Source organism: Vidua chalybeata, chromosome 2 (genome assembly GCF_026979565.1).
Source record: "Vidua chalybeata isolate OUT-0048 chromosome 2, bVidCha1 merged haplotype, whole genome shotgun sequence".
In the NCBI taxonomy this organism is placed as follows: domain Eukaryota; kingdom Metazoa; phylum Chordata; class Aves; order Passeriformes; family Viduidae; genus Vidua; species Vidua chalybeata.
In genome coordinates this window covers 88,738,751-88,757,472 of record NC_071531.1, presented here as the reverse complement: position 1 = coordinate 88,757,472, position 18,722 = coordinate 88,738,751, and the positions used below count along the sequence as shown (strand labels likewise).

Sequence of the window (18,722 nt, the reverse complement as noted above, 5' to 3'; positions counted from 1 at the left end):
GCACCAAAAGTGCTTGTTACTTATTATCCAAATTGTTTCTATTGACTATGATTTGTTTTTATAAATACATTAGGTTGGTTGTAAGAGAGTAACTTTCTTTTTCTGGGAATCTGTTATTGTAAATTTCTGATTTTGTTTATCTGCTTAATTTCTAGGTGCTAGAAGTAGATAGATAACTGTCCATACCAGCTACCTGGAACTTTGAAAGTTTTATTGTTTTAAATCTACAGAACATAATATTATTGTGTTAATGCTGATCAGCAAAGAAATTGGAATACAATTTGCAAGATGCCAACTGTTGAAAATCTGAGTGGTGAACAAAACTTCAGTGCACATTGGATGCTTAATAGTACCCGTGCTGGAGTCTTACTAGGTCCTAGTTTTGCTGGTTTGAACTTTAAGAAAGAAAATTTGTTACCTGGACCTGAAGACATCACAGCTTTACCTGAAGAAGTGCTGCATCTATCAGACAGCTGTTCTATAAGTGATGACTCTCTGTGTGAAGAGTCTGCCAGCTCCCAGGCACTTCAGCAATGTACCACTGGAACACCTTTTCCAGCAGCAGCTGGAAACATAGAAAGCTCTAAACCAGACTTAGTCCATGGTGAAGTGGATGGTCAGAAGAAACCCAGCCACAGTGATCCACTCTTACAAAAGCTTGAACAGGTAATAAATACACCTAGAATTCCTTGACATACTTACAGTAAGATTTGTTTTGTTCCTGCATGTGATTTGTCATGCCTGCAAGTAAGCAAACCCCTTGCAACTAATGTATAGGCCACAGCAAGCTTAAAGAGTAAATCCTAACTTCCAGTTATGCTCACATGAAAGTTGGTGTCCTCCTCATGATGTGCATTTTCTGAAAGTGTAACTACTGTTGTTTCCAGGTGGCACAAGTTCCAGTTTAAAATGAAATCGTTCTTAAAATCATTTTTCCTGGAAAGGTGCACATAGTTCTACAGTGTTTCATCACTTGAGGCTGTGGAAATGGGGTGCTGGTCATTACAGTGGTAGTGCTTGACTACAGGTATTCACAACACAGTGGAGTTGAATGTTCATGTATCTATAGCAACATCTTTTGTTAGTTCTCAAAGCAGGTGTGACATACCTGGTTCTGTTTAGATGAGGAGATATGTTAGTGTTTATGTTAATGTGATAAAGTATCCAAGACATCAGGATAAAAAAAGGCCTGGAATTGTAATGCTGTTATGTTACTTATGTTTTTTTTTTTTTTTAAATGCAAATGTGTCAGTCAATCCACTGTAAGTGGCTGTTTACTTAAAGCTCTTCCCAAATACTGGATACAAATTGTGTTGGCTGGAAGTCTTCAGCAGCACTTTAGTACATCTTGCAGTTAAGGACTAAGAAGTCCTTGTCCACTCTGCCAGCAGCTACATCAGCATAAATCCCTATGTCTGTTCACTGGAGTGGAGAGAGGGAGAGAGTGTATGTGTCTCCAGAGTGGAATTCCACGAATTACCAGGTGTTATAAAATTTTTCGCCTGTATTTTACATGATAGGAGAATACTTGCCCACTTTTTAAATATTGTCCGTAGTAACAATCAGAGGTTAAATAAATATTAGCTGCTTTATTGGTATCTTAAGAGGAATTATTAAATGTCCTTAGAAGTAATTGACAATCTATAACAAAATAATTCTGTGGTACAATTCTAAATAAACCTATCCTCTAATAAATTTATTTATTTGTTTGAAAAGCTGAAGGAATTGCAACAGCAGAAACAGGAGCAGTTAAAGAAACAACAGATGGAACAACTTCAAAGGTTAATGGAAGAGCAGCAGAAGCTACTTAGCATGGTATCTGGCCAGCCAGCAGCTCTTGGTAAGTGGAGAAAGAAAGCACATGATGTACTTTGTATAAACTGAAAAATTTAATCTCATTTTCCAGTTAAAATCTGAAAGTGTCTTCTGGGTTCATTTTAAGATTACTTGATTAGTCAAAGATAAATGCTGCATTGCTTCAGTGCCTGAAAGTTGAGTGCTACTGAAGAAGGAATACTGTCCTATTTTTATAAAATGCCAGCTGTAATTGTGGCTTGATCAATATGTGCTATGATGGTGGCCCTTGCTTCAAAGTACATGTATTAAAGTGTAAAACAATTTTCCTTTCTGATTAGCTTTTCTCACAGTACTTTTGATTGCTTTAAGCTTTCAGTGTAGCCAAATGGAGTTGTCCTTGTTTCTGCTCACACATATCACATTCAGGTGATGAACTGAACCAGAATAGAGAGCTGATCTGTATTTAAAAACAGAGACTTGTAACCTGTATCAGTTTTCCAGTCTTGTTTGCTGGGTGCAAGGAGAGGGGACAGCTCTTGCCTGGGAAAATCTTTAAGAGCTGAGGAGGGGTACTTTATGCTCTTGGCAGTGCCAGTCCAACCTGACTTAAATGATTGTCTTTCACTCTGCCTACCTGAGAAGATTAAATTAGGGCTTATTGTAGGAGAAGAAAATCAAGATTGCCTAATCACTTATTCTTGGTCAGTGACATAAGGATGGGGGCTGGGTGATCAATCCTGCCCTTCAGTGCCATTTCTTTTCTCCTGTGGAGCAGTAGTTTTGTGATATAAACAGAATGACACAGCCATTTTGTTCCTTCTTCTTTCAAGGTTATACTGTAATGGCTGAAAGTCAAAAGCAGAGACCTGGGTATTCCACAGGCTTAGCACCTTCACCTCAGTTGCCATCGTCTGGATATCAGAGTATCTTTGAAGACAGAGCTCGTGCTCTGGTTGTTTCTTCCCATACACAAGACAACAATTCTTTACAAAAGCTGAACAACAGAGAATGCACCTCATCTTTGAAGACCAATTATTCAGAAGTGTCTGCCTGTGAAAAGCAAGGTCTGTGTGTGCCTCTGAAAAGGCCAAATTGTTTGAAAAACAAGGAAGACAAATACATTACTGTTTAGTCATTTACAGGAAGATAACATGATGTGTGGTGTTTTTTTTCTCCTTGTCACTGGGAGTAATTTTCTGCTACTTATTTTGAAGGTTTTATGATGTTAGTTTACTTGGTATGTTGGTTTGTTTACTGACAGCTTACAGGCCTCAGAATTCCTGTTCCTCTTGTTGTCCGTTTGAGTTTGGCTAAAAGCAGCACGAGCCAAAAATCAAATTCTTCTCAATTTATGCATATATATGTGAGAAACAAGAAGCTTGATAAGAGAGCTCACTAGTACAGCAGACATCAACATTTGTTCAGTTATGTTTTGAAGCCATACATTAACAATAGCAAAGCAGGTGAACAATCAGAATGGATTATTTAAAGTCTGTGGAAATGTTTAAATGCATAATTACTTATTCCATTAAAAAGAAAGTGCAAATTCAAATAAGAATTAATTTGGGTAAATCTTAGAACTGTTTTATGTAGGAATTCAGATCACATGGCCATGAAGCTCCGTTCTGGTTTTCATCTGACCTGAATGCTGTTTAAAGTATGTGCTGAAAACCGATTTGTTGTTGGGATGAAAAAAGAAAACAACTCTGTTGCTTTCACAGGAAAAAACATGCGGTGTCCAGAAAAAAAGATGGGATTATTAATGGAGAGTGAAGATAATCACATTGATCCTTTAGGTGTGGGAAGCGCAGATGTCTCTGAAAATTCCCGTGGAGGTGATCAATTGTTGACTAATACAGAGGAAAGGTAATTCAGACTATGATTGTGCATTTTTTATCAAATTGCACAAGTTTGGTTGAATTCTGAGTCCTGAATGAAAGGGTCTGATAACTCTGAATTTGTGCCATTTCTTAACAAAGGATTTGATTTTTCTAGGTACTGTGGAGATGTGTGGTAAGAGAGGCTCTTGCTTGGAATTGCTTGTGCTGTAAAAGATTAAATGTTGTATGTTGGATGAAGAGCTGTGTGTGCAGCCTGGGGTAATGACAGCTTAGAAGCACCTTTCAGTATAGCTGGGTATATAAGCAGTTGTGATTGCTGTTCCCAGTTTGTTTTATTACAACCTCCTATCCACTGTTATGTTCTGAAAGTAGTAATGTGAAGGGGGAGGGTGAGGCTGTGACTTTTTGGTTGATTATGGGGAGTTATGATTGTTTGAAATGTCCAAGGCCAGGCTGGACAGGGCTCTGAGCAACCTGGCCGAGTGGAAGGTGTTGCTGCTCACTGTTGGGAGGTTGGAACAAGATGATCTTTAAAGTCCTTTCCAACCCAAACCATTCAGTGATTACGTGATTCTATGAAATGTGGCTGTGTCTCCCCTGAGGTAGATCTTGTCCACCCCCAGTCTGCTTCCTGGGGGGGGGGCAGCAGCATGAAAAAGCAGAGAAAGCCCTGATGCTGTACAAGCAGGATTCAGTAATAGCTAAAATATTATAAGTACTGTTAGCTATGAAAAAGGCTCACTCCATGCCAGTCAGACCCAGCACTCCTGTGAAGGAGGAGGAATATCAAAGAGGGAGACAGGGAACATTATCTCAGTAGCATTCCTGAGTGGAAAGGTGATACTGTAGAAATTATGAGTGGAAGTTTGGTGATTTGTCTGAAGGAAAGGGTAATTAAGAAAAGCAGTGAAAGAAAAAGCAACAAAACCTGCATAGAGTGTCTTTTAGATATGTATATTAACTATTGCAGGGATTGGATAAACATGTAGTGTTAAAATGCATTTCTCAGATTAACTTAATGCCTAAAGCACCTCAGAATTTGTCATCTTTTATGCAATTACACCATTGGTCTTTGACTACCAGTGATGTTAAACATAGTTATTTTATACAGAATTATAAGAGTTGTTTTGTAATTACTCTAGACCTATTAAAGCTGCAATACGTGAGAAGAAACAAACTTTTGAAGAATTCTTGGAAGAACAGATACAACTAGAAGAACAGCGTCTGGAGCAAAACCAGAAGTTACAGGTTATTTATAATTACTTTAAAAACCTTCATTCTTTTTTATATATTGTGCTGAGATGTGATAGGTGCTTTAAAAGTGTACAAGGAAGATGCTGGCAAGGAAAGCTAACACTGAATGCAACATTCACAGTCTGAAAAATAATAAGCCTCAAATATTTCACTTGCTTAAGTCTTCAGAAATCCAGTAGAAGTGTACCATGTAAATTTCTACTGATATCAGGGATTTATTTGAAGAAATCTTCAAACTGTGTAAGGAGCTTTTTAACATTTTATTGATTGCTTTTCTTTACTCATTTTCAGGAGACAAATGGATCAGCTGTCCAAAAACCAGTGATCAAGAGACCCTTCCTGAAAAGAGGGGAAGGTTTAACAAGATTCACTAATGCCAAGTCTAAAATGACAAAACTTGGAGAAAACACCTCAAAACTTCAACAAAGGACTTTAGATGATAGAAATATTATTAAAGTGGACAAATTACAAATACAGAAGAAAACTGTGCTTCCTGGCAAAGAACTGGTTTCTGAAAATCCTTTTGCACCATGTAAAAAAACCAACCACCCCAATAAAGTAAAACGTTGTCCTATTCAGAAGACAGTGGTACTCAGGAATCACAATGGAGAAAATATTTTGCCATTAGAAACAAGAATGCCATCAGGAAAAAATCATGATGGACAGATGAGAGATTCTTACCTATCAGAAATTAACAAGAAAATAGAAAATACAGAGAACAGAGTAGAATTTGCTAAGTCTAACACTGGCAAAACCAAAAACAAATTACCTGGTGCTGAAAAGTCTCAGTTGTCTCAGGAACTGACCAGTGCCTTTTCTAATTCTAAATGTCCCATAGGTCACCCTGTAAAAAATTCAGAACTGTCTTTTGAACTTTCATTTCAGAATAAACTGGAGAACTGGGAAAAAGAAAAAGAAAAAGAGAATCTAGAATTAGATGAATTTTTGTTTCTAGAACAAGCTGCAGATGAAATATCTTTCTCAAGTAATTCCTCATTTGTGCAAAGGATCTTGGAACGAGACCAGCAAACTTCAAAAGGCCGTAGGATGTCTTCTACTCCTATCAAGGCAAAGCAGCAGCAAGTCAAGGTGCTGGCTGTCGAACTTAAAAATGAGAGAAATAAAAGGGCAGACTGCGTGGCACAGGAAAATATAAATGATAGCCCAGTTATGCATACAGCTTTAAATTCAGGAACAGATTTTAGAATGAAGGATCCATTAAGTGAAACAGATGGTGTAATATTCTCAGCTTCTTCCATGAAAGCAGCTCCTGCTTTAAAAAGTAATCACTGGATTGTAAATGAAGATAAGAGTGAGTGCAACAGTGATACTGCTACAGATTCTGAGAGTGAATTTGGGGCCACATTGAGGCATGACAACAAAGATGCTAAGACAGCCCTTGTGAACCATAGAGAAAGTGATCCAGAATTTTTTGATTGTGGAAGTTCTGTTACAGACATCAGCAAAGAGAGCAAAAATGGAGGTGCTGACCTTGGGTTGTCAGACAAAGATTGTGGTGCACTGTCAAAGCAAAAGGTTAGAAAAGCTACAGATGAACACAGAAGCATGTCTTGTATAAGTAGGAATAAGTTTGAGTTTGATGATGAAAGAACATGGAGTGATCTTGATGAAAATTATGTTAGCATTGATTTACCTGAAAAATATATTAAAACACCTTTGCAGATGGACTTTTCCTTTAAGAATAATACAACTGTCCCAGACAAAGCAATAAAGAGAAAAGTTGCCTCAAAGAAAGAAGATGAAATGTCCAAAGAGTCTTCAGTGGACAGTGATACAAATGGACCTCCTGTATCAAACCTGATGAGGAAACTGTTTCCTTCACTGAAGCCAAAGCAGAAGGCAGGCTGCCATCCAGAGCATGAAACCAAATCAAATGTGAAACCAGAGCTGGGAGGTGAGAGAACAGCAACTGGTAGGAAGTGGTGAGGAAGGCGTATTGTACAAGTCTTCCCTACTAGTGCTTAAGCTCCAAACTGAAATTACACCAGAGGGTTTAAGTACAGACTTCTGCTGCGAGAAATGGCCCTATTCTCCCTCTACATCTCTGGCTGCATGTCTGATGCCAGATCTAACAAGTACACAGCTTGCAGAATGACTCTGATTGGTGAAAACTTATTTTTAAAATTTTATTTATTTAATTGGTGGGTTTTTTTTTTTTTTCCCTCTGGAGGCTTCAGGTCATTGAAACAACTTGATCTGAAGCTGCTTGATCACTGTTTCTGAATGGAGGAAAATGTCAAGAGCAAGCTGAAAATGAAGTGGTACCTTCCTTTCCACCACAGTGGATTTACACCACAGTAGGGTAACGCTATTCACTGCTAGGTTAACTTTTTCCTCTCATGGAATATAAGGGAGTGGCAGATTTTCTGGGTTTTCTGAGAGTAGTATAGTATCTACAGAGTTCATGTGGAATATGGGAAATGAGGATTCATTTTTTGGCTTTGCCCAAGTTCGATTTCATCTATATGGTTACAGTCTGTGCAGAACTGCCTCTAAAATCCCCTGTTGCATTTCTGCTATCATTAAAAATGGAGTTGTTCAGTGAAAGCATGATGGCACAGCCTCATATTTAAATCTTTTGTCACTGAGGTTGTGATCTTGGTTTCAGACTCTGTTCCAGTGAATGTTTAGGATTTTGTTTAGGTTTTTATGGTAAGCGAGTTGATGTAATCTTTTTGGATTTCAGTAAAGCCTTTCATCTCTCTCAGTGCCCTTCTGAACAAAATGTCCAGCATTCACATGTGGATAAACACATTGTGTGATGGGTGAGCAACTGGCTCACAGGTCAGGCACAAAGGGTTACAGGGAATGGGGTGACATCAGACTGGTGACTTGTCACTACTGGGGTTCCACAGGGCTCCATCCTCTGTCTTGTGCTTTTCAACATCTTCATAAATGACTTGGACACAGAACTGGAAGGAATACTAAGTTTGCCAACCATACTAAATGGGGAGGAACTGTTGACTCACTCAAAGGCAGGGAGGCTGTGCAGAGACCTGGACAAATGAGAGGGCTGGGCAATCACCAACTAGATGAAGTTCAACATGGGAAAGTTCTGGATTCTGCACCTGGGATGGGGCAACCCTGGATGTACAGACAGACTGGGAAATGAGATGCTGGAGAGCAGTGCCACACAAAGGGACCTGGGGGTCCTGGTCTGTGGCAAGTTGGACATGAGGCAGCAGTGCCCTGGCAGCCAGGAGGGCCAACCCTGTCCTGGGGGGCATCAGGCACAGCATGGCCAGCTGGGCAAGGGAGGGGATTGTCCTGCTCTGCTCTGCACTGGGGCGGCCTCACCTCCAGTGCTGGGGGCAGTTCTGGGTGCCACCATATAAAAAAGACATTAAACTAGAGGGAGTGTCCAAAGGAGGGCCACAGGGATGGTGAAGGGTCTGGTGGGGAAGCCTTGTGAGGAATGGCTGATGTCACTTGGTGTGTTCAGCCTTGAGAAGAGGAGACTGAGGGGAGAACTCATTGCAGGCTGCAGCTTCCTTGTGGGGGGAAGAGGAGGGGCAGGCACTGATCTCTCCCCTGTGGCGAGTAGTGACAGGACCTGAGGGAATGGCCTGAACCTGTGTGAGGGGAGGTTCAGTTTGGACATTAGAAAAAGGTTCTTCACCCAGAGGGTGGTTGGGCACTGGAACAGCTCCCCAGGGAAGTGGTCGCAGCACCAGCCTGACAGAGTTCAAGGAACATTTGGACAATGCTGTCAGGCACATGGGGATGGTCCTGTTGAAACACAGGCCTCAATTGACATAAGTGACATAAGCACTTTAGCATAGGTATGAATCAGCAAAAGTGGAATTGCTGTATCTGACTGTAACCACTTTTGCAAACAGAGGCCTAGCCCTAGCAGGCTACAGTGGTAAGAAAGGAAAGGCATGTTGGCTGTCACAAAAGGCTAGGAAAATGCAAAGTCATAAAGTTTGTTTTCATAGATAGAAACTAGAAGAAAGTAATCAATAAACACAGTTATAGAAAAGCATGACAGCAGTTAGATGAATGTGATGAATATGTTAGATAGGAACTATGTACTGTGTTTGTAGCCCTAGGATAAAGACACCACATGTTATGTAAGACCCCAACCCTTAAAACTGCAGCCTTTAGATAAGCAAACAAACAAGGGTGGATGTCAGAACTGTGAAGTATAAAAGCCTGTGTAAAATGAACCCCAGTCAGACGTGCACATGGAACCCCTGCAGGTTCTCTGGGCACCAGTAAAGTTGTGCTTTACTTTATGGTACCTGCTGTAGAGTAGATGCCTTTGAATCAAGGGAATGGCCTGACGTTGTGTTAGGGGAGCTTCAGGTTGGCGATTACCTGGATATTGCCTTACCACCCCAGAGAGTGGTTGGGTACGAGAACAGGCTCCCCAGGGAAGTGGTCACAACACCAGAGTTCAAAAAGTGTTTGGACAATGCACTCACGAACATGGTGTGACTCTTGGGGATGTACTGTGCAAGGCCAGGAGTCAGGTGTGATGATCCTTTTGGGTCCCTTCCAACTCAGGATATTCTGTGATTCATATGAAAGCTGCTACTTCTGCTTATTGTTTTCTGGAGAATTGATTCTGTAGGCTTGTCTAAAGATGGTTGCTAAAAGTTTGCAGGAAGAGGGGTAGGGTTCAGGTTTTTTTTACAGCATTTCAGAGTATTTAAGGGTGACCAAGGAAACCACCTACACAGCAACATCACTATTTTCTCTAGTCTGTTGCATACTTGGACTCTGAAACCTCAGGGATTCTGAAGCAGTGACAGAACAGCAAACTGGGATGGGAAAAAAGCCCACAAAACCCCCTCTCTATTATCAGCCTCTGCAACAGTTTCCCCATCAGGGATGGGTATGAACAGACTTCGTAGTGACTAAAACTTGAAAAAACTTACAACCTTTCCTGTTTGATATACCCTATACCATCATACTGTATACATGCACCTGGCACATATATGTGGTATATAACTACACATGGGCCATATATACTCCCTTATACCTTCATTTTATCTGGTTTGATGTGAAGCTCTTCAAATTCCAATTCCAAGTATAGCTTTAGTTCTACCAAGATGAAAGATACATTCAGTACTTAAAAGTGCTACAGAAGTGATGGACCTACTCCATATTTGAGGTACTTGAGTAAATAGTGCAGAGTACTGTAAAGCAAAAATTCTGTGTAATTTGGATAGTAGAAGTTTTTTTGCAAAATTACTGCTGTCTCTAAAATAGTATTTACTTGGTTTTTCTTTTTTTTTTTTTTTTTTTTAATTTTTAAGCTGGTGTGTGATAATTGTTCACTTCAGTCTTATGAATGCCATTTGGATAATGTGCATGTGGCTGTCTTTTGACAGGAAACACTGTTCCATCCCAGCTGCTGAGAGAGAGACTTGCTGAGTTGGAAAATGAAATTGAGAGATTCCGAGCTGAAAACACAACTCTGAGTAAACTCCGTGAAGAAAGAGAGCACGCCCTGGCAAGTATCAGGTAATTTTTACTCGAAACGTTTTGGTGAGTTCAATTGCATAGTATGTTGCAGACTCTCCTAATGCCCAGTTACCAACAGCACAGGTAAACAATTCACGTGCTTTAGTTAAGTGGAGATAGGGCTAGACACAAGTTCTTGCTCTATGGGTATGTTAAACTGTAATTATTACACACAATTTAATAGTGTTAAGAACCCCATCTCAATTAATATGATGTCCCTAAAGGGTATATTTTGGAGAATGTATACTTTTTGTTCTAAAGGATAATACAATCCTGAATTAGCCTTGCAGAACTGGTCTTAATGCTTTTGCTTTGGATTTGATATTTGTGTGTACACACTGAGAATATTTTAATTTGAACAGGGGCATTTATAAGTGGCATATAGAAGAGAATAATTACCTCTGATGACATAAATGGGGCACATCTGTTCCTACCACAGCCACTTTTGTTTTGTTTGGGAACAGCATTATGTCTTTGGCTAACATTTAATTTTTGACCACCTATAAGCAGATTCTTTTCTTTGGTGCTTTTGGGGGACAGTGTTCTAATGTTCTGAAGAATGTAGCAAGATTTTAGCCAAAACTTTTCTAAATTCAGGATAATGTTTGTGACTAGAAGATATAAAAATACATATTGTCGGACTTCGAACACCCACTGTGTGACTTTCTTACTCCTTAAATAAGTAATACCATTTATAAGTAAGTCTTCCTGGGGGTAATGAATGCTGAATTGCAATCTGTGATCACAAGACACTGAGTCTTCACTTTCTCTAAAATCCTGATATAAAGGAAATTTGGGCTAAAACAACAACTTTGTTTCATAATTATAGGAAAGAAATTGCAGACTTTGAACAGAAGAAAGCCCAAGAACTGGCTGAAATAGAAGAATATAAAAAAAAGGAAATTAAAAGATTGCAAAAGGAGCGTAAAGTTTTTGAAAAATACACCACAGAAGCTAGAGCAATTCCAGATAAAAAAGAACGGGATGAAATTCAGGTATAAAAATATATTATTATTCTAGTCCATGCAGGAACATGTAAGTTCACTCAAAGGCAGTCAAGAACTAAATTCTAACTTAGTTCAAAGATTACAAGTGATTTCAAGATGGGAACTGCTAGCAGATGTGGGTTAGTGGTGAACTTGGCAGTGCTGGATTAAGAGTTAGACTCCATGATCTTAAAGTTTTTTTTTTTCAATCTAAATTATTCTAATTGAGGAACGGAACTAGAGTCTTTACAATGCTGTTTGATGGTTTTAAGGCAAAAACTCCTCATGAGCAAATCTTTTTGTCACATTTGCATACTAAAAACTGCTGGTGGCTGATAGAATGATCTTCAGCTTTGAAACAAAATTACCAAAGTTGAAATACTAAGTTGGAAGTTTCTATTCGTGCTAGTAGATCAAAGCACAAACTAGAACTCCACAAGGGTTTTATTCTGTCTATAGCTCTTCTACAGTCTATGTAGTAATTTTCTACAATTTTCAAAGTTACATTTTATTATCACTTATAGATCTTTAGGTTATCAGTGATATAAGGAACAAGATCTGTTTCTTCCTTCATTGTCAGGATGCATGGTATATGAGATGCATATACGAGCCATATTAAACATCACACTGGGATTTCCCTCTTCCTTCCCTACAAATTTCCCTTCAGAAAACTGCATTGACATTTGCTAAACTAGGCAGATTTGCATGTGTGTTTGTGTCTTCCCTCTGTTTTCCTGTGCCAAGATTTTTGAAGGGCCCTCCAAGGGTAGCATTAAGGATTTTGTGTTTCTGTCTCAAGTGTATTTGTACTGGCCAATCTAGGAAGTGTAAAGGATGCCAAGAAAGCAATAAAAACAATTCCTGTCATTGGAGTAGAGCTTATAAAATTGGTAGTTTAAAGTCAATAATCACTCTTTCAGGAAAGAAAACTCTTCCTTACCTTTCACCCCTGCGCTATTAAGCTGATTTGGCTTTTTTGCCACTTATGCCTTTTTTTGCTTGTGTTTGTATTTCTATTAGAAACTAAAATATATTTTATTATATTAAAAATGAAAACATGCATTTTTCTAAGGCTTTAAAACAGCAGATTGCAGAGTTACAGGAAGATCTAAAACGAAAAGAGGCAAAATGGTCGACTACCCATCGACGCCTGAAAGATCAAATAGAAGCTTTAGTAAATGAGAATTTTGAGCTAAAAGAGGAAATCAAAATTATGGAGAAGTTTCGTCTAGAAGCCTGGAAGAAAGTAGAAGCTGCTGGAAGCAAGAAAAAAATAGAAAATCCTGGGATGAGTCTAAATAGAGCAGAATCTGTAAGTAATTAATCTTGGTGATTAAATACCTTTGTGTGAATACTGGTGAGTTTTCTGTTATAAACTTGGACTCTAATAGCTACAGCTTAGCTGTTTACTTTTAATTTACTGATGTGGGGACTACGCTAGTGGTGAAAGACACAGAATTCTGTTAATGTCATATTCTCTGCAAATGTCAATGCTCACAATGTGCAGCATCCCTTTTGCTGAGAAACTCATCTTGGAAATAAAAAATTATGCAAGTATGAAAGAAGAATAATCGATGGAGTCTAAGTTGTGAACCTCTGCCCCTTTGGGATCAACCAGGCAAAACAAGCAGTTCACAGTTGTCTAAAGCAGTTATATCAAGTTTTGAGACTATAACTATTATTCTGGATTGCTTGCATCAAATTAACATTCTGGAGTTGTTGATAGCGAGGGAGCTGATGGAGGAAGAGCTCCAAAGTGCAGCTTGGGCTACATTACACAAGCCCTTCTTCTGAAGATCAAGTCTCAAAACTGTATAGTTTGTGAAGAAAGCTTGCAGTAAATTTCATGTCATATGGTCTATAAATTTTATTGACTCTGTATGAACAATTATGATTACATGTCACATAAACCACAAATACTTCCTTTCTTTTAGTGTCTACCAAACAGAGGCCTAAAAAGTCGAACTGCATCTCCGCTTCTTCCAGCACAGAAGTGCAGCATGATAAATGGCAAAAGTTATTCACAAGCAAAAGGTAAAAACAGTTGTCTATGCAGAAAATTCTCTGAAGTCTTTAAAATAAAATGAATGTGAAGTTTTGCTTTGTGGAGTGCATTACCACTTCAAAAGAAGACAGAGTGGGAGCTGTCATGGGCTTGAGCATATGGATAAATACCTCATAGGGTGGGATTCTGGAGAAAGCTGTCATTTCACTCCAGTTTTGGAGTAAAAATTGCTTCTGGTCATACTTGATGGTCTGGAGCACTGCAGAAGCTGCTTTCTGTAATCAAAAATGACATTCAGCACTGGCATTCTCCAAGCTGCAGATGTTGGTTAGATCAGAGTCACCAAATGGTTTGGGTTGGAAGGGACCTCAAAGATCATCCACTTCCAACCCCTTGCCACGGGCAGGGACACCTCCAACTAGACCAGGGTGCTCAGGGCCCCATCCAACTTGGCCTTGGACCATTCCAGGAAAGGAGCAACCTCAGCTTCTCTGGGCAACCTGTTCAGTGCTTCACTGCTCTGACAGTGAAGAATTTCTTCCTAATGTCTAGTGGAGTGTGTTGATAGCATCAGAACTGCTGTGTCTCTTCAGAAACTTCTGTTAGCAGGATCTGTAATCATATGGGCAATGCTGTGGCAGATGTTCCTTGTTCACAGTTAGTTAGTGTCTGCCTTCCTAAGGGATAATCACATATGGAAAGTAACTGCAGGATACTTTTTTGACACCTCTGACAGCTCATCCAACCATCGTGTTATCTGTTACAGGAGTATGTGCCAGAATTGAAGGTAGTTTTGGTAATTTGGGGACATGGAAAAATATGCCGATCAATTCCTGTTAAAAGTTGATATTAATCTTCCTTTGTTCATTATAAGGCATCACTAATAATGTTGTCTAAATTTCTAGGAGGGGCAAATCCTTTGTAAATCTAGAGAGATGAAATAGGAGAGAAAGTGCATTAAATGTCCATTGTAATGATTCTTCAGTTCTAGCTTCTTGCTGACACACAAAACAATGTCAGGGATTATCAGGGCATGTGCCTATCCTTTTAATACATAACCTGCTTTCAGTTTCTACTGCAGTTAAGAAATGTGGGTGTCCTGTACAGCTTGACCTCCTATATAATTGTAACTCATAAACCACACTTAAGTTTCTCTGTCCAATTTAACTATTATATGTATCTCAGTAGGAAAACTTTCTAGAACACTTGCATCAGGACCTGCTAATGAGAGAAACAACTCTGAGGCAATGACAGCACTAGAAGATTCTTCTCAGACTTTTATGGTAGTAAGTCCTGTGTCTTGATTTGATTTTCAAAGCAGAGAAGAAAAAGCCTAAAATAGAAAAGTTAAGGAGTATCTGGAGGGTGACTGATGAGGCTGTTGACTCATCTTTTTGTGTTCTTCAGTTTTTATTGTCATACCAGGCAATGAGGAGTGTTTTACCTTTGTCTAGTAGTTGCATTATTCTTTGGCTCAGGAAAAATACAAAGTAATAATCTCCTGCTCTTTTTAATTTTTTACCTTTTGGGAGGGCTAAAGAAGGATGGATGTTCATATGCTCCGTGTATGGCAAGTGTGCAAAGATCTTTGAAATAGTTTAATTCATTCTTAAATTAATTGCTTAGGTTACACTTAGGCTTTAGAGAACTTGACTGTTTCATACCATGATGTGGATTTCTTAAGAAAATTGAGCACCATGTTACAACACATCACTGAATTCCACTTTAGTCCAGACTACAGCTGACCACAGATATCTAATGATTGCTCAGTCTCCATCTCTTGTACCATTTGAATTATATTTGGAGTTGCATAAACCCCAAATTGTGTTTAGGCCTCCCCATATTCATCTTCCTTCTGTGATGCTCCTTGTTTCCTAAAATATCTGTCAGCCTAGGAAAAAAGTATATAAAGACAAAGCTTGATTTGAGTTTTTGCTTGTCATCTCAGGACACTTCTCCTAATGAAGCATATGTGTCACCACCACCTGCTCCTGCATTTACAGGCAGTGAAGAGATACAGAGAGAAACTGCTTATCCTGATGGAAAGGTAAAATGAGAGCTTGGCACTTGGAAATTCTGGAAGACAGCTGTTGGGAAAGATGAGTGAGAATGTGAGTGTGAGGGCTTAATACTGACCTCACTCGTGTTTTCATTAGGTTGAGAAGGTTTTGAAAAATGGCTGTCACCTTATATTTTTCCCAAATGGAACATCGAAAAAAGTGGGCTCTGATGGGAAGACCGTAACTATAACCTTCTTCAATGGGGATGTGAAACAGATTATGCCTGATCAAACAGTGGTAGGTATCCTGTATCTGCATTTTTCAATAAATGCTTATTTGTCTGCATGTATACACTCATTTAAAACTTCTCATTAGTTACACTAAATCTTAACTGTTGTCTGCAGATTTATTACTATGCTGATGCTAAGACTACTCACACTACATACTCTGATGGCTTAGAGGTCTTGCAGTTTTCAAATGGACAAATAGGTAAAGAAATCATCCAACCCAACTGTCAGAATTATTGCCCAGATATAGGTATGTATTTATGTAATAAGCATATTGTCTTAAAATACATTTCAGAGAAGCATTATCCTGATGGCAAGAAGGAAATAACCTTCCCCGATCAGACAATTAAGAGTCTATTTACAGATGGCCAAGAAGAAAGTATCTTTCCTGATGGCACCGTTGTTCGTGTGCAGCGGTGAGCTTTTCCTTCTGGGGTCCCCTGGGCTGGGCAGGGGATGGGAGCACTTGGGGCTCAATGACAGGGGCACTATATGGTGACAGGTGTGTTTCTACATCTCCTGAAGGTTTACATTTCAATGGATTATACTGTGAACACATAGTTACTGCTTGAGTTTTGGGTTTGTTTTTTTTTTTTTTTTTTTTTTCGGTTTTTTTGGTAGCATGGAAGAGGCATAAAGACAGTGTATTGTCTCATACCCTAATCTAAGAGACTTCTCTATTAATAGAAGTAATAATACATAATAGTACATAATTCTAGAAAAAAAAATCTAGGAACCTGGCTGGTGTGGGAAGCAGGTGTGACTGACAGCAGATAACTGATAGTGCTCAAAATAACAAGTTTTAAACTTCTCTTGGACTTTAGCAGTGATGAATTTGATGCAGATAAAGTGCTGTGGAGGCTCTCAAGTATCAAAAAGTCCTATCAGTTTTGCAGAAACAGGTTTTTGAGTACGAGCCAGCTGAGATATTTAACAGATTTCTCCACAAATACTGTCTTCCTTCATTTAGTCTTACATATTCAATGCTGGTTCTGAGACTGATATTACACCATTGCATAATCCTTGGGATTTTTTTTTCCCTTTAATGCAGAGATGGAACCAAAACTATAGAGTTCAATAATGGCCAGCGAGAACTGCACACACCACAGTTTAAGAGACGGGAGTATCCAGATGGGACTGTCAAGACTGTGTACGTGAATGGACAGCAGGAAACCAAGTATGTCTCTGGGAGAGTCAGAGTAAAGGACAAGGATGGTAATATTATCATGGACACTAAGTTGTAGACCATGTCAAAACTGCTGAAGTGTTAGCACATGAGCAAAAATAATGTACATTTCTGTAAACAAGTGAAAAAGCTTAAAGCTTGTTGTGTATATATTATTTATAATCTTTTCTAAATAAATTTATTTTTCAGTGGGTGCTACTACATCAGAGCTTTTGCTAATTCTTTTTTCCCATTTCTACAACTGCAGACCACACCTTGTTTTGGACATCAGTTTACTTACTGCTTGACTTGAAAGACCAAAGGAATGGCAGTCTTGGGCTATTCTTTTTCCTTCATCTTACTTTCTTTATCTTGGAGTTAGGAGGCAACAGCATTAGCAGACTGCAGTGTCTGTTCTATAAACTGCTCTTCTATACTCACAGGTAAAACTGCAGGACAGGTTCTTTCTCCAAGCTACTCAGAAACACCAGAAAATTAACAAAAGTCATCTCATCCAGTTTTCCCACCTAACAGGTATTTTTAAGCTGACTTGTCTTTCAAAGTTCTGCAGTACCTACTATCAAAAGGTTGCTGCTGGGCTGGCTGCTTTACGTCTCCATTCTTGTGCATGCTGAAAAATTTGTTTCCTTCTCTCACATGGTAGAAGATACTTTCTTCTCCTTGTCTCCTCTTCCCCCTCCCCTTTTTCTCCTCAGTGAAGGCAAGCTCTGTCCTTACTCTGTCTATGCCCTTTATTTCTCAGAGGGTGGCAGTGAGAACTGTCCTCGCTCACACCCAGCAGTTCCCTGGCTGGGTGGAGAGACAGGTCCTGGCCTTTTGGGTCAAACTGCTCAAAACAGTGGCTGTTACATAATTCAGGGCTGAGTTGCTTTCAAGATAGGTGATAAACAGTGGGGTTTTGGTCTTCTTTAAATGAAAACATTTTGAAAATGAGCATGAGCTCTCTGGGGTATTTGCAACAGCACGTAGGACATGTTTGGTTAGTACCAGAATATGTACTGGAAGTATGACAGGATCTTTCCACTGCTTGTCCCATTGTGCCTGGGCATGGAGGTCAGCTTTGGACCCTTGCTTTCATGGAAGCTTGAAGAAGAGATGTGTGCAAGGCTCTGTGTGTATGAGCACGGACTGAAGCACAGCAGGTTCCCTCTGAACAGCAAGAGGCTGCTTTACTGGGCAGGTGACTGAGCCCTGGAACTGGCTGCCTGGAGAGGTTGAGAGGGGCTGATCTTTACAGGTAAAGGATTTAGTACAATAAAGAGACATCTGAAGAAACCTCACATACTACATCAGTAAAGGAAAACAAGCTTTCAGGTGCATGCTGACCAAACTGTTTATTCCCAAACTCTGAAGTGAAAGGTGTAACAGCACCTGAAAGTGGAAACAGAAACCAGCAACAAATCAAACATGTTCCAGAACAAAGAAAGTAATGCAGCCCCAGCTGTTTGCTCCCTATCTGGTGCTGGATGGAGATGTCTGTCACCAAATAAACCTGAAACACAAGAAAGAGCTATGTCATGATAATGAAACTATAATCTTCCCTTCCAAGTCTTTTAACAAGATACTAGAACAAGTGTCCCAGCATCAGCTTTTGATATAATTCTTCACCACTATGCATTAGTTCCATCTACTCCTGTGAGAAGGGTATCACAGAACAATACTTAAGGCTCCAAGGCCAGAAAAGATTGAGATGTGGATACATAGTTTTACTATTCCAATATTAGGAAGTGTTAGGAATATCATCTGTTCACATCTGCTAGACGAGTGCTTATTAAATGGGAAGTAAATGGGAATAAATAAATGGGAAGAAAAAATGACATAAGGTTGGCCAAGAAATCTGAAAGTCTAAGTCTCTGGTATTCGCCATGGATAA

At 39.3% G+C, this 18,722-nt stretch overlaps 2 protein-coding genes across 5 annotated transcripts in view; one reads left to right on the top strand and one right to left on the bottom strand.

Moving 5' to 3' along the window:
- Positions 1–213: 213 nt before the first annotated feature.
- On the top strand, positions 214–17,052 carry CENPJ (centromere protein J). Of its 3 annotated transcripts, none has more exons than XM_053936606.1 (16): positions 214–666; positions 1,717–1,840; positions 2,628–2,861; positions 3,519–3,663; positions 4,781–4,886; positions 5,184–6,807; positions 10,253–10,385; positions 11,215–11,380; positions 12,444–12,683; positions 13,306–13,405; positions 14,565–14,659; positions 15,325–15,423; positions 15,533–15,673; positions 15,781–15,865; positions 15,959–16,079; positions 16,715–17,052. In XM_053936606.1, the coding sequence occupies exons 1-16, from the start codon at positions 289–291 to the stop codon at positions 16,905–16,907; spliced, it is 3,984 nt and encodes a 1,327-aa protein (XP_053792581.1). In that variant the 5' UTR covers positions 214–288; the 3' UTR covers positions 16,908–17,052. The 3 variants fall into 3 exon arrangements, with proteins under 3 accessions (XP_053792581.1, XP_053792580.1, XP_053792579.1); XM_053936605.1 differs by having other exon boundaries at positions 14,562–14,659; XM_053936604.1 differs by having other exon boundaries at positions 14,562–14,662.
- Positions 17,053–18,164: 1,112 nt separating this feature from the next.
- RNF17 (ring finger protein 17) overlaps positions 18,165–18,722 on the bottom strand; it is a 40,259-nt gene continuing 39,701 nt past the window's right edge. For both annotated transcript variants that reach the window (XM_053936547.1, XM_053936548.1), the window contains exon 36: positions 18,165–18,341. The gene's annotated coding sequence lies outside the window, so the exon portion shown is untranslated. The remainder of the gene's footprint in view (positions 18,342–18,722) is intronic.

Bases quoted from the DNA above. Each gene is read 5' to 3' on its own strand.
- CENPJ (XM_053936604.1), top strand. From the start codon at position 289: ATGCCAACTGTTGAAAATCTGAGTGGTGAACAAAACTTCAGTGCACAT. The intron at 1,841-2,627 runs GTAAGTGGAGAA...TCTTCTTTCAAG, and splicing joins TGGCCAGCCAGCAGCTCTTG to GTTATACTGTAATGGCTGAA. The intron at 11,381-12,443 runs GTATAAAAATAT...CATTTTTCTAAG, and splicing joins AAGAACGGGATGAAATTCAG to GCTTTAAAACAGCAGATTGC.